Here is a 20,773-nt window from a genome sequence, read left to right on the forward strand (position 1 = left end):
GAATGATATAACGATACATACACATGTATATGTCACCAGCATACACTTTCTGCTGTATTATATGTAAAAATAATTTTAGGGCCATACCCAAAATTCAAACTTATAAATCATGGATGATCAGTGTTTTTGCTAAGGGCGGTAAATAGGTAAAATCTACCAGGGTTTCCATGTCATTTTGCCTGGGTTTCCTACCAAAACTACCATAGACTCCGTGGGAAAACACTACCATTTTTACCCCTTTTTCAACCTTAGCAAAAACACTGCTGGTGGTAACTTAGTAGTAAATTGATACAGTGGTCAGTGCACACATATGCATTTGTACTTAAACTTAACAGAATGAATACTTTTCTGGATGTATTGATGAGAAAAACAATATCTGTTGAAGGATGGAATTATTTATCACAGTTTGGGTTTTATTAGGATTCATTTGTATTGGTATGATTGCTTTGAACAATAATGATACTGTCACTCACATGACATGGACGGCATTAGAAATAAGTTCTCCTTAAAATCATAAAATCTTTGATCTTTATTTTGCTGTTGTAAAAACATTATTAATGTGTTCTCTCTTCTCTTCTTGTTTCTTTTATAGTGTCACTGGAGCTGTTGTTACATTCTTGGAAACTTTATTTATAACAGGAAAGTGTGTAACCAAATGTTGTCAGTAAGTTTAATCTTCTACTCATTACTAAGTCAACTCGGTATGTGTTGTATGTCTGTTATTTACCAAATACCGTTCCATATCTTACTGCGAGGGGACATTTTAGTCTGCTGTAGGAGGGACTGTTACAATGCGCTCCATCAATCCATCCATCTGTCTGGCCATCCTTGTGTCCATAACACAGCATTTCTCAGGCATGCTACATCTGATTTCTTTCAAACCTGGTACAAAGGTGACATATCATATGTTATGGGACATAAGCATGTCATTTGATTTGCTACCTATTCAAAATTGACTAAATGGCGGCCATATTTGTAGTTAAAAATCAATATTTATGTCATAACTCAAAAACTATAATACATAGAGACACCATTCATGTGTCTACCACCCTATTATCAGATAAAAGCTTTCTGTTAAGACCTTGACAACTTTAAAAAAGGGTCCAATCAAATACATTTGCACTTCTAGATAACTTATCGTTGTGTTTTTAACTGATATGCATGTGAATTTTAGAAATAAAATGAAACATATTCAAGTTATGTGACTTTGAAATGTCACAATTCTGCTATGTTGAGCCTCACATGTGCTGCTATTTTGGGAACTTTTGCCGCAAAGGATGCTGGGAAAACTCCATGCTTGTGACATCATGTCATCCTAAACGTCCATTGGCATCTAGATGTAGGTGTGTGTAGTAGCTGTTCATCATTGACAAACATGCCAAGGTATAAATATAACGGATGTAATCGTCATTTTCAGCACCATGCCTGATGGGAATCATTTTCACTATAACTGATCCTCAGAGATACCCAGTATTGTGTAAATTTTGGCTGCAAACTGATTTATCTAAAGAAAATGTTGTTCAAGTACCATTTGAGTTTATTCTGGACCAGTTTAAAGCATATATTTACATAATTTAACTGAAGGCCTCCCATATCTAGGGTATTCAAGAAAGTAACTACAAAAAGTCTTAATGCAGTCACTGTACCTTGGAAGTATGATCTAGGGAAAGGATTCTATTGGTGCACTTCCACTGGTATGGTAGTTTATATGCAATGAGAGAAACTATCATTTACAAACCAGGGCTTGAAATAATGAAAAAAATTCACTTGCCCCCCCTGGACATATAGGAAATGAAAAGTCCCTGTCCAAATTAGAAAGCACTTGTCAGAGTGGATATTTTTTGTAAATTTAATTTATTTTTACAAATGGTTCTATTGATCAATCTTTGTCATCATATAAGTTATCATATTGTTATTTCCAGTTTGAGTTCACTTTGACTTTGGTATTTTGTTCTTAGTGTAAACTGTAAACTCAGGAAATCTATGCTGACTCATCATTCATATGCTAAAATATAACTTCAAAAGATTCGGTAAAAGATTTACTTATATTACAATGAGCAAGTAGAAGTTAAAAAAACAATAACCATGAGAAATTCTATTTGTCCATTGGGACAATTTAAGTACTTTCTAAAATCCTTTGCCTAGTGCTTCAAATCACTTGTCTGGGAGTGGGACAGATCAAATACTAGGAAATGATATGTTTTGACAAGAAAATAACTGAAAGGTGTGAATTGTTTTCAGAGAGGAGTCCTGTTGTTATAAATGTTGGGGTATGATAACTTGGATTGACAATTGGAAGAGAAGTATTTTGTATGTTATTTTGTCAATTGTATGTTTTATACATCCATCGGAAGTATGGCTGGCTGTTATATCAGGTAGGTACACTCCCTTGTATATAATGTCACTTTGCAACCACATCATCATGTCTCCATGACAATACCATATCTACAATTATGAAACTTGTGAGGGAAACAGAGAAAGACAATTTAAACCTATCAAAAGCTGATATTATTTCACTGTTTTCATCTCTTACTTTATCCTAATCTGTCCATCCATCACAACTTTTGGTATGTGTTTGTTTTCTGTTTGTGTTCCATTTTTGAGTACACACATGGAATAAGTGTGTGTGTGTGTGTGTGTATGTGTGTGTGTGTGTGTGTGTGTGTGTGTGTGTGTGTCACTGTATGTATGTATGTATGTATGTATGTATGTATGTATGTATGCATGTATGCATGCATGCATGCATGCATGCATGCATGTATGTATGTATGTATGTATGTATGTATGTATGTATGTATGTATGTATGTATGATACATGGAATATATCCTTCCACCTTGCAATTGCATGCATGTTCATCACAAGATCTGTGTGCAATTAGAATCAAAGAGCACTCTATAAAGGATCACAACTGTAACTCTCATATACTTTAACCTTTCACCTTTGTATTACACTGCTATACCTCACCAGTAGAGGGAGTTCTTTAGTAAAAAGGTCTGTACATCTCGGAAGTGTTTGAATAGGCCTTTCCAGACTGCAAAGAGCAAATTGAGAATACAGCGCCCTCGCTCAAATTGGAGTATCATCACCTCCTAGTACCGTTTCATAAGAGCTTTGTCCCTTGGTATTCTGAAGAAGTGTAAATCAGGGATGTTTTTCATATTGTTCAGACATCAAGGAAAGCAGCAGTGCTCTATGATTAACTGAGTATTCTATACCATGTATACCCCTAAGGTACACACAGACAGGAAGTAGAGCACTACTATAGCAAATTTTGGAAAGGAATATTAGACCAACTTTAAACACTTCATCTTCCACATGTGTATGCTACTCACAAAATTATCACTAGCGGGCACCCTTCATTTGAAAAGGCTATAAATCATTTGACTCAACAACATACACTTCAAACCACCCACCTGCAGTATTTCATTTGACTCAACAACATACACTTCAAACCACTCACCTACAGTATTTCATTTCTGTATTATCTCTAGAGGGCTACTATATTTATCAGATTTTTCTGTTCATCTGATTTCTCAAATCTTGATATTTCATGCTTTGATTTGAAGGTGCCATGTTGATATTATTGGGTTTTCTCTACGCTACCAAATCCTTCTACAAAGAAGATGTCCCTCCTGAACAACAACAAGCCAGAAATGAAAAATATCAGTATTCACATATTTGAACTTGAAACTGGCATTTATATATTTGACTTTGCAAGCATTACAATATACTACAGAATTATGAAATTTTAGAATTATTATTCACAATTTTGAACTTTTAACTTAGGAAATCTCGTTATCATAAACCATCATCCTCTTTTAAGTCAGTGGAGAACAAGAAGCCATGGTTTCACTCACACACAGTTTACAAATGATTATATTTCAGTGTATCACAGATCCACGTCTTCCATTTTATATGCTGATTGCTGAAATAATGTCAAATTTTCAAATCAACAAATCATCAAATTTTCCATAAATTTATTACATTTGGCAGTGATTTGATAGTGATTTGGTAGTGATCTGGTAGTGATAAATGCCTGTATTTGATAACATTAACTTTCTAACCAATGGTACTGTGTAATAGTTTATTGAGCAAGGAGATACACATATTTATCAGTCTTCCATCACCTCTGACACAAAAATGTTGTCACAAAAACCTGTTATTATTTTGCAAGTTTACAAAATTATACAAACAGAATATTTATTGCAGTGAACTTTAAATTATAAACAAAGAAAACTTATTAATATTCCATAAGTTTTATTTATTTTGAAAAAAAAAGTGTAAATTTCATTTCAAAGTTATTTATTTTCTTTTACACATTATCTACCCCTTGACATCTTGCTGGTCTAATGTGTTTCTAACAGCGTTGCTTGTTGACTGTTTATTTGTTTGTTGCTGTTTTTTTTTCTTTTCTCTATTGCATAACTGCAATGTGTGTGGCTACTCTAATTTTGGTCCATATCCCATAATACATCACTCCGTTCCACAATGCAATTTGTAATGGTGCCATGTTATTAGGTATGTAAGAATAAAATGTAATATTTCTTTGGCTAGGTCGTTCAACATATTGATATTGAAATAAAAATAAATGTATCACAGATCCCACTTATAAAGTGTCAGTTTATAAAGGGGGGGGGGGTCTGGACTTAAATAAAGATATTGTGCTGACATTTTATGTAACACATTCTGAGACAATCCCTAGGCTATTAATACCATCAGTGACTGCATGCAAAGATATACACTCTAGTGTACACTATAGTAACACTCATCTGTAAAGATATACACTCTAGTGTACACTATAGTAACACTCACCTGCAAAGATATACACTCTAGTGTACACTATAGTAACACTCACCTGCAAAGATATACACTCTAGTGTACACTATAGTAACACTCACCTGCAAAGATATAATACACTCCAGTGTACACTATAGTAACACTCACCTGTAAAGATATACACTCTAGTGTACACTATAGTAACACTCACCTGCAAAGATATACACTCTAGTGTACACTATAGTAGTACTCACCTGCAAAGATATACACTCCAGTGTACACTATAGTAACACTCACCTGCAAAGATATACACTCTAGTGTACACTATAGTAGTACTCACCTGCAAAGATAAACACTCTAGTGTACACTATAGTAACACTCACCTGCAAAGATAAACACTCCAGTGTACACTATAGTAGTACTCACCTGCAAAGATAAACACTCTAGTGTACACTATAGTAGTACTCACCTGCAAAGATAAACACTCCAGTGTACACTATAGTAGTACTCACCTGCAAAGATAAACACTCTAGTGTACACTATAGTAGCACTCACCTGCAAAGATATATACTCTAGTGTACACTATAGTAACACTCACCTGCAAAGATATACACTCTAGTGTACACTGTAGTAACACTCACCTCGTTGGTTGTGTTTAATTTATCAACCTAATCCATACTATCACTGTCTCCATTGTTTCTTTGACTTTCAAAGGGACTCAGGCAAAGAACATGAAACCTTTCTCAAATGTTCTCAAATTTTGCTAGATGTCCTTTACAGTATTTGATATACTACAGTGTATACAGTATATACCACAGTGTATAGAGTATATAGAGTATATACTATATATATTACTGTGTATACTATATATACTAGTGTATACTATACAGTACAGTTTTCGCCTAAGCTGTCGCATTTTTCGCGTTCGCTTTGCTTCGCCTTCGCAGTCGCATCGCCTCATTATCGCTTCAATCAATTCGCTTCGTAACTTGGAATTGCTTCATGACGGCATTCGCATCGCTGTCATTTCACTTCGCATTCGCATCGCATCAAAAAACAATGAAGGTCGCTTCACGTCAAACAACAATGAAGGTGAAGCGATACCGTGAAAGGTGTGACAGTATTTGCATATCCGTTTTCACTGCTGTACGTTGTGAATTCTGTCTAGTAAAATACACGACTCTAAACATGCAATCATCACCAATGTCCCTCGTTCGTCCTTACCGACTTAACATGTATCTGCGAAGAAGATTTGTGTCCCTCTACAACATCGGTGTACGTATCGTTGACACCCAAGCCCGTCTTGAAGAGGAAGATCTTATTCTAGTATCTAGAAATGCGATCGGCCGGTTTTTGAAACATTTCAAGGAAACGTAAAGTAAATTTATCTATTAAATAGATAAATTTACTGCAAAGATATACACTATTAAATAGATAAATTTACTTTACGTTTCCTTGAAACGTTTCAAAAACCGGCCGATCGCATGAATTATGTAGGAGTTAGTACATCTAAAAGTACACCTATTATATTACTTTATTCCAATTGGGAAGTATGCCTATGTAGCCCTAATACTAAATGCAGAACGATTCTCATCTACATATACGTACGATCAATTTTCTTTAGCTTTTCAACCATTTACCTCACGACTCAGACCACTATGGAAATTTTTCCAAAGAAACCCCAAAGTCAGAACAGGAATGATTTCATATTTATATTACCAACACTGCAGTACCCTTACTCATTTTGATGGTAAATAAATATTCCTATACAGTCCGAATATGAAACACCTAACCTGGAGTTGTGAAAGAGCAGTATAGAGGTGAAGGGTTAGGCCGTGTTGACGAACTTTCAATACAAGTGGAGATGCCTGCCCACGAGTTCAAATCTAGGTCATGTCCGAATGTCATAGCAACTATTGTAATGAGATATGGTTGCCTGGCAACTATCATTTAGTTGCGTCAACAAATATAGTGCATGATGAGATCATAGACTCACTATGGGTAAGATCGCGATCTTTGATCATAAATCATAAATGGGGAATTCAATTTCATACTTGTTCACATACGACCGATGTCTATAAGAGAAATGCAAAAAAAAAAGGATTAAGAGATCGGACACCAAAATGTATTCCAATTGATGTCGTGTAACCGAGAAAGATTTATTTTTTGTCATGGGATAACATTATTGATAAATTACGTCTCTGGCTGGTTCGGACAGACAATACGAAAAAGAATATGTACTTCAAGAAATGAGGAGAAGCCTATTACTAAAACCCTCCTCCTTTTGCCAAAATACATGGTTGTTTAATACATGTATGGACAAGGGAAATGGAGAAACACTATGATATTGAAACAACTGATGAGTGGGACGCCCAAATAAATGTGTCTTAACTAACGTCAGAAAAAAAGTAAAAAACAAATTTTCGTAAGTTTTAAGTTTATTTAAAATGCGACATTGTCACCGATGTCGGGAATGCAAAAAATATGGGGTCAGGATACAAAACGTTCAACATAGATGTACGTTGTATTTTGCTTACTTCTGTAATTTGAATCTTGTAAGTTTCATTTTAAAGGTATAACCATGGAAGTATACTTCCATGGTATAACGGAGTAAAGTACATAAAATGGCAAATAAAAAAAAACTTCGTTCATGTATCGAAGGTATAGTGTATTCTAGATAATGTCCAAACAGGAGATCGGAAAGGACTGCATGATACTCAACATTTATTAACGCAAATTTAACCAAAAGGATTATCGTGCCGTAGACAGAAAAGTAAAGTACAACCCCACATAATTTTAGTAGCCCTAATGATCTATACTTTTCGTTTCAAATCCTTTATCATGCAAATATGTGGGTATAATAGCGCCTGTTCCACACGATGTGATTCGAAAACAAAGTTGACGCGATGCGAATGGGGTACGATGCGAATGCGAACTCAACGCGAAAGGGAAGTGATGTTTAATTGAAGCGAACTCCCGTAAACTTGACATTGAGGCGAAGCGAAGCTGAAGCGATGCGAACGCGAATTGAGGCGAGAGCTTAGGCGAAAACTGTACTGTATATACTATATATACAATATATATACGATACGATATATTTCAGTGTATACAGTATGTACTTCAGTGTATACAGTGTGTACTACAGTGTACACTATATGTACAATATATATATATATATATATATATATATATGCTAGTGTATACAATATATACATGTTCATTTCTACACAACTGAAAACAATATACAATGTACATATCAACTCACTGTTCATTTAGCTTTTAAAACTAACCCACCTCTACCTACTCTAACACTATTAAATCATTAAATTGATCCCTTCAAATGAAATAATTGTACCACTTCCTTCACCAATCTCCTGTATGATTTTTTAAATATATATTTTTTTCATATATGTGATGTATTTAATAACTTGTCTGATTTTTCAATACTGCAGCTTAATTTTAATATTTTCTTGTGTCATTGCAGGTATAATGTTATTGATAAGTGCTATATGTCATGGTGCCCACACAATCAAAGATAGACAAGCAAAAACTGGAAGAAGCAACAATTATGATCGCTTTCAAGAAGTAAGTGGTGAAGAAGAAACGCCTGGTACTGGGGAAGCAACGCGACACGATGCACGCATTGAGCCAGGGTTCCCAGATGAAATATTTACTGACGACGATAAGGATTTCAAAGACAATCCCTTCAAGGAAGAAGATGGAGGCAGGAAAAGAAGTAATTCTTTTGATCTGGGAACAGGAAGTTCTGGAATAAATCCCAGTGGAACAATGGTTGTGTAGACATTGAGAATGTATTGAACAGTTTATAGAAATGGGAAGACTTGTTATCTCACTGCAGACAGTAAGCTATTCATTTTTATAGCTACATATTAAAACCTGCAGATTCTGATGCAAAATATATTCAGTGCCTTTTGCTATACAATGTATTGTAGGACAGGTTTTCAAGGATACAGTTCAGAACTTTGTAGTTTTTCTGAGTAATTTCAGGTTTCAGGTGAAAACCCAGGACATTTCTAACTGTTTTATGTGTCTTTAAAGATCTGTAAGGGAAATCATGTAAGTAAATGACGTAAGGGAAATAACGTAAGTAAAATGTGGGGAAATAATGTAAGTAAAATGTGGGGAAAATAACGTAGTAAATTGTAGGGGAAATAACATAAGTAAAATATAGGGGGGAAATAATGTAAGTAAAATGTGAGAAACCATTTATGTGAAACCATGATAACTACCAAGAAAGAATGTGAAGTTCTTGACTGTTCCTTCAATACTTTTTTGTTTTCATTCTTCAAAAATACCAGTATTATGGACAACTTTCAAAATATTATTACATTTTTAGAATCTCATAATTTAATATTTGTGAAAAATACATAATTTATATTTGATGTGAATTGCAATAATACCGTGTAATGTTGGTAAATTGGATTGTTGGGTGTGTTGGTGATGTGTACAACTCTAGTCTTGGTTACCCAGACTCCCGTAGTTTGGGGGCTCTCACATATGGTTACCACCACCCAGAGAGTCTGGGAAAACAGTATTCAAATTTGAAGTGACTTCTGCTTTTGGTTAGGATGAAGCGTCATGGAATGTAATGAATGGAATGTCGTGTGTAATCCCAGGAAATTCAAACTCCATATAACTATCACATGTCTAACAATTTGGAACACCACATACCTGTTAATTTCAGGTATATAATTTTACAAACTCAGTCTGTGGCCATATGTACCTCCTGGTGCAATGAGTTGTACTCCACCAAAAGTGGAAGTCACACTCAAGACTTTCTGGGCAGCGGTAGCTATAAGTTGGAGCCTCCAACAACGAAAGTTTAGGTAAACGAAACTAGTACAACTCATAATTTGTGTTATTAGATTTAACTGTAGATCTTGGATCAGACTGACTTTGACATTGACATTGACATTACCAGTGTTGTATTAAGATTGGGATTTGTCAATGAGGGCACTAACATGACTGTCATTTCTAACATGACTGTCATTCCTAACATGACTGTCATTTCTAACAAAAATGAATCTCGCAATCTACAGTGTTGTGTACTTGTGTAAATAGAGCTTGTGAGAATGAGACAACAATGACAATGTCATCGTTTTGTGCCATGTGTTATCAAAACTTGCAGACGTAAAACTTTCGATTCTTGTCCATGAGTAGTTTTTGATGAGACACCAACGAGTTTCTCCTAAGTGAATGTGAGAGTATATTTTGGCATCTCCCCCCCCCCCCCCCCCCCTTTTGCCATCAAATTTCACAGAGAATAATTTCAAAATATACTTTGACTGATTTGTAAAGAACCATGTGTGATTCCACCAGGCTTTACTAAAAATCTACATTTAAAATACCTGTGGTATAGCAGATAAAACATCTTGCTGACACATCTCAGGACACATAAACGTTTCAAGTCAGACAGTGCTCCTAGCTCATATTTTTCATGATTTCACATTACATTCAGTTTAGAAATCGATGTAATTTTGTGCAAATACAAAATTGCATCATTATGAATGTGGTAGATTTGTGTACACAACATGTGTCGCATGCAAGCCAAGGGTGCAATATTGGAGTACAGAAATTCAAAATTGCTCAAATTACTTGAACTTTGACCTGTGCCTTGAAATTGGTAACATTTTACTACATACATTTTACTACATACATTTCTGTCTCATTTCATAGCCATTTTACCAAATATTCTGTTTTCATATGAACCTTGGTAAAAATCTTTGATCACAACAAAGCCATGGACATGTTGTGGTGTACAACCAGGGTTATTAGCATATTTTCTTTAATGATTGAAAGGTAATTCACATATACAGACCACAGGGTTGTTGACTGTTATTAATACAGTAAGTCTGAATACACAGTTCAGCCATCTGACATCACAATTACAAGAATTTTATGTCAAACAGCATGTAAATGTTTGTGAAGTGGGATGGCACAACTTTGAAAAGCAACTTTGTGAAAACAGCTTGCTTGAAATAGGAATTCTGAAACGTATACTAGTATATGTGTGTCTGAATAGGAAATGAATTAGTACAGGATAATTTGGAACATTCTCTTGTTGTCATGACGATAACGTGTGAATTATTGCCAAATAACACAGGAACCAATTCAAACTTTTATGAAATTATCGGATACATTTTGTTGAAACATCTTGTTACCGTTTAAACTAGACTGGACATGTTGTTACCATTTAAACTAGACTTGACATCTTGTTACCATTTAAACTAGACTGGACATGTTGTTACCATTTAAACTAGACTTGACATGTTGTTACCATTTAAACTAGACTGGACATGTTGTTACCATTTAAACTAGACTTGACATCTTGTTACCATTTAAACTAGACTGGACATGTTGTTACCATTTAAACTAGACTTGACATCTTGTTACCATTTAAACTAGACTGGACATGTTGTTACCATTTAAACTAGACTTGACATGTTGTTACCATTTAAACTAGACTTGACATCTTGTTACCATTTAAACTAGACTTGACATCTTGTTACCATTTAAACTAGACTTGACATGTTGTTACCGTTTAAACTAGACTGGACATCTTATGTTCATCTAGAAAGTGGTAGCAGTTTTCATACATCATTGTTGTCATCAAAATTATGCTTGTTTAACTTCACAGAATCATTTCACCAAACATGAAGTTTTATAGATTTTCTAGTAAATTCAACATTTTTGTAAGAATTAGTCATATTTATATATTGAGGGATTTTTAGACATAGAGGTAGCTATTTTGTACAGTATTGTTAGTAAACTTTACAAAAAAACCCTGAAATTTTAGGAAAATTTCTATTCCTCTTTGACTTTCATATTTCACTTGTCTGGTCTGGTATACATGTACATGTGTAGTGCCTTTTTTTTTTTTGGGGGGGGGGTCTCATAAATCACATACATTACTGCTCAAAAACCAAAGATTTTATGGCATGTTCCTAGTTACTGGCTAAGTTATTATAGTTAGTGACTCTGAGGCGTATTTTGGTTTACTATTATTGCAAACCAATCTGCCACATATATTACTAACATGTATAGTGTTTTCCACTGTGCCTATGTTTTAGAACCTCTGTAACAGACAGGAAAACTATTTAATATTTTGTAAATTCACTATCAATTATACCATAATGGGTGGAAAACCCTTGTACAATTTGATTTCAAAACAGATAGGTTTTGACTCTGAAGCCTGCAACAAAAATATGTACACATTACCACAGATTTATAACTACATGCACACATGATGGATGTAGTAAAATGAAATACATCCATGATTGGAGAAAAGAAACCCAACTTTGTTGTTAAGATGTGCAAATCACCAAGCAATAATTATATAACAGTATTTTTTGAGGGTTTAGTAAGATGTGTAAATCACCAAGCAATAATTATATAACAGTAGTTTTTGAGGGTTAATAGTTTAGACCAAAATAATTCAAACTTTTATGCAAATAATATAAATACAATCTCAGTGACCTGTGAAGGTTGCTAATTAGTCTAAGCCAAAGATTTTTTTTTTTTTTTATGTTAGAATGTACCTCATTGTCAGAAATAATCTCTTGTGTTCATACTTTGTTCAGGAAAAATCAACCTATTCGTTAAAAGCAAGAAAATAATCCAGGGTCATTGTACAAATTTTGAAGTGGAGGTCAAAATGATAACAGTATATAGTGGTTTCAGAATCCAATATGGTTGCTGAATATTGTGTTAACCCTATGGGAAAATGAAAGTTCAACGATTTCCTCGATGGTGGACCCACAATTTTTATATAACTTCAGAATCACTAGAAGCAAATTTCTATATATAGCAAAGTTTGGAGAGAATTAGACAACTTTGATTTTCAATAAATCTCATTTGTGAGGCACATTCTATAATCTCAATCTACAGTCAAAGCCCGACTTCTATCAACTTTTAAGACCAATTATTGACAGGGATGGATTTTGAAAATAAAGTACATAAGGCCTAAAAAAAAATTGTTTGGTTCCAGTTACCTGACCCACCTAGTTTTTCACTGCCGACCCTAAACTTTTTTTAACGTATTCAAGAAAAAAATAATAAAATTGTGATGTCTCATGAGAAATAGTGGATGCACAAACTGACATCAACTTAAAAAGACAATATAAAACTGGTCTTCCAATCTGTAATGGCTGTACATCTGATGAAAAGAAACCAATAACACAGAATCCATATGGAAAACAACGGAAAACATAACTACTTGAACTCACACATATCAAAAAAAAATCTACCTACCCCACCTATTCTAAAATTGAGTGTAATTGGAACCACATAATTTCTTTTTAGGCCTAAGGTAACAAAAGTGCCTCTTTTAATGTGATAAAAAGTGCCTAAATATTTCAATTTATATTGAATGATGCTGATCAGTTTGGAGTTACTCTGTTTCCAACACAATGTAACTATTGTTAGTTGTCCTAAATGACGTGTCGTTCAACTTCTGAATTCACCATGACTTTTTCCAGACGTATTATTATCACATTTACTTTATTTATCATATTGTGCTATTTATTTATCTTGACATTTGTGTATGTCATCATTTTGTTCATGGCATGAGAAGTGTGTAAAAACAAATAACAAAATAAAAGAATTGTATTGGTTATGTAGACTATTAAAGGTGATTGAATGTTTATGTATACCTCAATGCACACATGGTATATTGGCAGTGTTTCACATAGAAACATACAGGATAGTTACTGGGGGAGAAAAGAATGATATACATACATACATACATACATACATACATACATACATACAAACATACATACATACATACATACATACATACATCCATACATGCATATATACTTGTACTCCGGCGTGAGTGTTAAATTTCGATTGACAAATGAGGCTATTGACCAATCAGGGAAAAGCGTGAAGGCCGATGTATCAGCAGAGTAGCAAATTTATCAAATGTCGGTGGCGGGATTTCTGTGTATGAGATCCAATTAATGGCATCCAGGGAAGAGTGATTAGACGCAGACAATGATAACAAAAACATGACCCCTAACTTTGACTGAACAGATAAGACTTCCGTTCACAAGTTGAACACTATTTTCGTAATAATAAACATTACCTCAGAGTGTATTTAGAAGGTGAATAAAATACACATACTACAACTTGTACTTGCAAGGTAGACGGTGTAATGGCAGGGAGAAAGCAACGGTTTGCTGTTAAGACAGCTGAGGACATATAATACTGTAGTTCAGAAACTGACGGCAAGTGTACTGAAAAATACACAGAAATACACAGAAAAAAATACTAGCTCAAGCAAAGTTTGGAATAGTTGGGCCGAGGAGAGGGATGAAGACGGAATGGACAAAAAAGTCACAATAATTGTGGACGGTATTGCATTATAGTTTGAATGGTGTATTTTACTACAACTTGCAAGAGGTAGACGGTACTACTATTGCTTCGTAATACACAACATTTCAAAAGTTTGAATGGTGTATTTCATTTGCATGTAATCAATATGCTGTTTCTTTATGTTAGTCATGTTTAATAGACACAGATACACAATTTCGCTGAATGTTGTATTTTTGATGTCAGTAGCCATGTTTTGTTTTATCAGTGGCGAATAAATTTCATATCACTAGGTGCATACACATGATGGATGTGATTGTATTGAGTAGTTTGTAGTATGAATGTCCTGCGTAATAATATCAAGCAAATACATAGCGGTATGAAATACTCTGTCCATTGGGATGTAATTGCTATTTTCGCTGTGCAACATAGCGATATACGTGTGTGACATTGAATGTTGACACAGGCGTGTATCCAGTTTGTTGACACGCGTCAGCTTCGATTGGAAGTCACGTTGGTGTCAGGGTGTCTCATCGAAAATCAAAACATAAACAATGAGTGTATGGAGTTTTTCCTGGTAAGAATATGACACCATCGAATTATTAGCCGGGGTACAAGATAAATGCCATCCGGGCAATACACGCCTCCTACGTCGGCGTGTATTTACCCGGACGGCATTTATTACTTGTGTATGTATATATATAACAAAATACATACATACATACATACACACACTAATACATACATACATACATACATACATACATACATACATACATACATACATACCTACATACATACATACACACACTAATACATACATACACACATACATACATACCTACCTACCTACCTACATACACACACACACTAATACATACATACATACATACATACATACATACCTACATACACACACTAATACATACATACACACACATACATACATACATACATACATACCTACCTACCTACCTACATACATACATACATACACACACTAATAAATACATACATACATACATACATACACACAAATACATACATATATACATACATATATACATACATACACATACATTCTGTATGGTCAAAATAAAATGCTGGATTCATGGTATATTTGTATGGACAAGACTTTACTGTCTCGTTTCAACAAAAATATACAAATAGAGGTGCAGTGATTGGAGACTAGAAGAATGATATAATGGACATGTTGTAATTGGGATTAAGACTTGGTGAATACAATAATGAAGAAATACATACAGAAAATAGCCAACTCATACATCAATTTGTACTTTGTGGATGGTACCAAATACCTTGTTTTACTGCATTTTCCTACAAGCAAAGTACTGATTGTGGACTACATCATTTGGAGTGTATGACTTTCACTCACTTGTCAGGTCATAGTAATAGAAACAGATTCTTTTTTGTCAACACACGTCAGACGATGGGTTATTTAGCCAAATGCCACAAAGTGAGAACAATTTCTGCTTCTCGTGGTGACCACTTTAATATTATTAATTGCAAACCTTGTGTTATATTTGGTGTAGTAATGGGTATTTCAATGTCTAATCATCATAAACACTGCCACCTTAGTTGATTTGACCATAGTGATTTTGTAAGAGTTTATTTTGGCAGTGCGATCTGATCTAGGAAGTTTCGTCATGCTCGTCAACTATTTAATTTCACTTATTGAACACAGTGCAGCAATTTTCTTTATGGGTCAATCAATACATTGCCCATTGCTGGAGTTGGGTAGCTGAGTTTAATAAAATATGCAAATTAGATACTTTAATATGTATTGTAGTATCTGGGGCATTTAATGAAATATGCAAATTAGATACTTATGTAAAGTAACCATGGAAACAACATGGAAACCAGTCATCATGGAGGCTTATGAAGCTTTTTTTTCAGACTTCTCGTACAGACAAATTCTTTTGACTTTGCTTGCAGAATAATACACTTGAAATGACTATATGAATGCAATTATTCTGACCGGCTGTCAACACCAAGAGCTGACCGGCTGTCAACACCAAGAGCTGACCAGCTGTCAACACCAAGAACTGACTGGCTGTCAACACAAAGAGCTGATCATATTGAAATTAATCCAGTGTTGTTGATACAATGCAGTACAGAAAACGACAAAAATCCCACAAATGAGTAATTATGACATCAGACATCAGATGGATTCAATAAGTATTTTTTTCCAATAAAGAAAAAAAAAAGAGTAAAATGTTTGAGTGATAGTTGGCTGGATATAAATGTCTACTCAAGGCATTACGGAACCTGAACTATTTGACATATATAATCAGCTCTTGTTTACAAAAGGGTGACAAGTTCAGAATCAAAAGCAATAATGGACATCGTACCACACAATAAAAAGATGACATAATGTAGGGCTTGGAGGGAATTAGAAACATCCAAATGTAAATCACTGTAATAAATGTCAAATGTTTTTCTGTTCAAATCCCTGTTATTTTCACTTTACAGTCACAACAAAGTCACCATGTTTACATACTGTCTCAAAATGCCTTCCACTCATTTTTTTCACATTTTGAGCCAATTTTAACCTTTTTAGTAAGATCAGGTTCTTCCTGATTAAAAATTTTCGTTTACAAATTTTTTTTGTCTTTGATTTTCTTACGAAACTATTTTTTACGAAACAATATTTACATGTGATTGTTGTCAAGGTAACAAAGGATTTTGCTAGAAAAACACTTTACATGTCCAAATGAAAATTTCTTGTATGTTCTCATGAGCTTTGTTAAGACTGTAATTGATAATTTCCAAATAAACGGTTAAATGACCTTTGACATTACGACCCTTGACATAACTCAATCATCCAATCATGATCGAGTTTACATCAATTTTGACAGTTGAACGTAGAAGTATTCACAGACCCACACTGCCTTTGAACTTAGTCTTCTTCCAATTATTTTAACCTAAATATGTACATGCTCCTGAGAATAGAGGAAATGTGACAAAACTAGTTTATGTACTTTATAGACATTCTCACACTGACTCTACGGATTCTCCTTCAATACATCACAGAAAAATCTAATTATTGGCATTCAAAATTAAAACATGCTGATTGCCATGTAATGTAATAGATTTTTTTCAACCAATTTTCAACTGATGAATTTGCACAAGTTTCAATTTGATATGCTATCTGATTGACATGAATTGTGACCATTACAAAATCACCATTTGCCTAATAAGGAAGTCATGGGATTCATATTAACCAATGATTTGAGTCATATGACAGTGGATTTGCATACTGGCATAACAGCTATTGACCAATCAGTTTGCCTGAATCATGACACATGACAGCTACTGACCAATCAGATTGCACAAATCATGGTGTGGTGTGATAGCTATTGACAAGTCAGACTGCAAAAATCCTGAAATGACAACTGTTGACCAATCAGATTACATTGTGGTCTTAGCTGACTTAATTCCACATTCACTTCATTTGAAAAACCCAAAAGAAGTACAAAATAATTGACATAAATTTAACACTCCTTACAAAGATATCCGCCAGAAAAAGCTTTATGGCACAGAACTTTGTTTTCACCCTAGCTAACATTTGTGGCAGTTTCTATGACACCATGGAAACATGAAAGAGAAATACTGCAGTCATCAAAACGTTCTCTTAAACTTTGAACTTGAACCTGAAAAGTGGAATGCTATCTCTTTGGAATTCAAATCCAAAGCCCAACCCAGACCCCCTAAGCTACTTGATTTAAACAACCACTCCAAACACACTGATGGTGTGGTTTTTTGTTTAACATCTAAATTTAACTGCTTTGATGTCTTTTGCAAATATTAACTAAATTTAAAATCTATTGTATTCCAAATAGATTCAACTACCTGATTTAAAAATTGTAAATTCATGCTTGGACCCCAGTTTCCATAGTAACAGACTTAAATTGAAAAATTCAGTGTTTTGCTGTATTTCTCTTTCTTGTGTCCATGGTAACGAACAGGGTGGTGATTCTCAAAGACAACATAATTATACAATGTAAACTAGCCTACACTATAATCAAGTACACATCCAAAGAACAGCTACGAGTAAAAGAATACAAGAACTACATTCACAAAATTCACTTTGGAAAACGGTTTCTTTTACTTTTGTAAAAAGCAAAAACAAGGTAGTTATGCATTTGATTTGAAGAAAGACAGCCACTATACTATACTTACACATCTATATGTACAAAAATACTGGTTTACTCTTACAACTTTCAAAGTCTCTACAACTTTGAATTTGGTCCCTTAGACAACCAAAACCAATCAAATGGTAAAAGATTGCGACAACCAAAACCAAACAAATTTACTTGGTTGTGTGCATTTTTTACAGTATTCTACCAATGATATAATATCATAATTGGGCAAAGCCCATAAGCTTGCGCAGGGTAGATTCATTTGTGACTGGCTGCCTGCCTCACGATATTGTAGATAGCGCCATCTGTGTGGAGAATGCATATAGTATATAGAACGTGCATGCATAGTCACTGCGCCATAATGCATCCTTGGGTAAAACCACCCAAAAAAAATTGCTTAGTATATAGGAGGCACATGAGTACGAGTCATTGAGCCGCTATACCACCGCTTCGCGAGCTATTAAGGAGTTTACGATACACACCTAGACAACCAACTGAACATACATATTGTTTTTTTCGCATGACATAAAAGAATTCTTCAGGAAATTCTACAAATAAACCAGTACTTAATACACTACAAATGTGAGTATACTAATATGGCTGCCTTTAATACATGTCAATCATCCTGCTATGTACAAGATTTGTTCATGATCATCTAAGTTTACTTGCATTGGCAACAAAATACACACAAAAGTACAGTACTTAAAAAAGAGTGTTACCATGGTAACTCCAAACTATCCATAAAGGAATGGTGAGATTTTCCATATAAGGAATACATTCCATATAAGGAATACACTCAAAATAATTCAGATATTCATCTCACAGAAAACAGAGCCACAAGATATTTCAGATTTTGTAAAGAGGCTTTGAATGATAGTAGAGACCTTAGAGAGACTTAGACTGTTTACAGAGTATAGCAATGTTGACCTAGTCTCATGTCTATCCTGATAGTATTTGAATACTGCTAGTTCTGGATAGTTCTATCTATGGCCATCATTCCTACAGACCCTTTCTGCTGGATAGTTCTATCTATGGCCATCATTCCTAGAGACCCTGATGTATCGACTGCAGATTGCTTTCATTAACTCAGACATTTTTTTTTATCATTAACAAATCTGTCATTGACGTCTTTGAAATATCTGTATTGATTGGGGCAGATTGTTTCTGGGAAGTTGTTGACAATAGCGTTATTGTTGGAAATGGTCTTACAGGCAGTTCTGTTTAAATTTGGAGTACTACCAGGACAGATATATGGACAGGTAAATATTGATATAGAAAACTATGTCTGTAGTTAGACTAGACGAGGCAGTCTGCAGGCTCAAAATGGACAGTTTGTAGTCGACAGAACACTTCTAAACTTTAAAACACTCATCACAATAAAGTATTCCGATAAAATATTTCTGACACGTGTACAATGTCAGAATAGAAATATTCAAAGATACCATGTTAACAAATCGGGGCAATACTTTATACTTTTTTCTGTCTTTTCATTCATTTTATAATAAAAAAAGTTCTGAGTACACAGCTGTGCTGTCATAGATTGGTGCAAGCATTCACATTGAAACTGATGACATTTCAGAGAATTAATACCTTATAACATATTTCAGAGAATGAATTAATACCTTGTAACACAAAATACTTGCAAAGGGTGGTAAAGAATTATTAGATCACGATATTCAGAATGACCACAGCAGTAAGTTGATGATATTCAATATTTATCAGATGACACTTTAACAAAGTGGTACTGAGAGTAATACTATTTGAAAATAGCCTATTACAAATACATATCGATGGTTTACTCTGAAATGTCAATTTGAGTGTATCACAGAATTCAAGACTTGAAACCTTTTTAGAACAACTTGATCATTGCAGTCATTTATTATTTGCAGTATTGTATTGACCAATACAAAAAATTTGCTTATTTGCACGGAACCAAAATTATGTTTGTGAAACACTTATGGCAAGGAAAGTGCTTTATTTATCTGTTTTTGGATGTGATAATAGTATCATATCAGGTCATGACAAAACATTTGTTTCAAATTTTGTACTGACTGAAACAAACTGTGCCGAGACCCATGCTGACTAAGGAGAGCTATATAATTATAGAAAGTTTGGGCCAAATCATGGACATAACAATTAATTTTCAAAAACTTGCCAACAAGCCATCTTCACACTGTGAAACTACTTTTGCAATGATACTGCATTAGATTTCATTACCATATCATATACTTCCTGGAGGAGTCATTCTGAGAGAAAGAATGAGAGAAGTGGTCTAGGCTACAATGGAAAGATATACATGTTACTCCACCCTCACTGGCCTGCTCCTAAAAAGTGGTTGGCTGATGTGTGAGGGCGCTGTCACAGCATACCTTACATTCTTAGCCTGGGCCTACTGCAGGAGTCTTTTATCCAATTAGTTTATATCACACATCGATACTTCATTAAAATGAATTGTCTTGCATTCAAAGATAAAAACAGTTAAAACGTTGTAAGTGGCAAA

At 34.4% G+C, this 20,773-nt stretch overlaps 1 protein-coding gene across 1 annotated transcript; it reads left to right on the top strand.

Moving 5' to 3' along the window:
* Positions 1 to 4,462: 4,462 nt before the first annotated feature.
* LOC144452164 (uncharacterized) lies at positions 4,463 to 10,973 on the top strand. Its single transcript, XM_078143204.1, has 2 exons — positions 4,463 to 4,519; positions 8,262 to 10,973. The coding sequence occupies exons 1-2, from the start codon at positions 4,510 to 4,512 to the stop codon at positions 8,576 to 8,578; spliced, it is 327 nt and encodes a 108-aa protein (XP_077999330.1). The 5' UTR covers positions 4,463 to 4,509; the 3' UTR covers positions 8,579 to 10,973.
* The last annotated feature ends 9,800 nt before the right edge of the window (positions 10,974 to 20,773 follow it).

The sequence above is a fragment of the Glandiceps talaboti genome, chromosome 22, assembly GCF_964340395.1.
Source record: "Glandiceps talaboti chromosome 22, keGlaTala1.1, whole genome shotgun sequence".
Lineage (NCBI taxonomy): Eukaryota > Metazoa > Hemichordata > Enteropneusta > Spengelidae > Glandiceps > Glandiceps talaboti.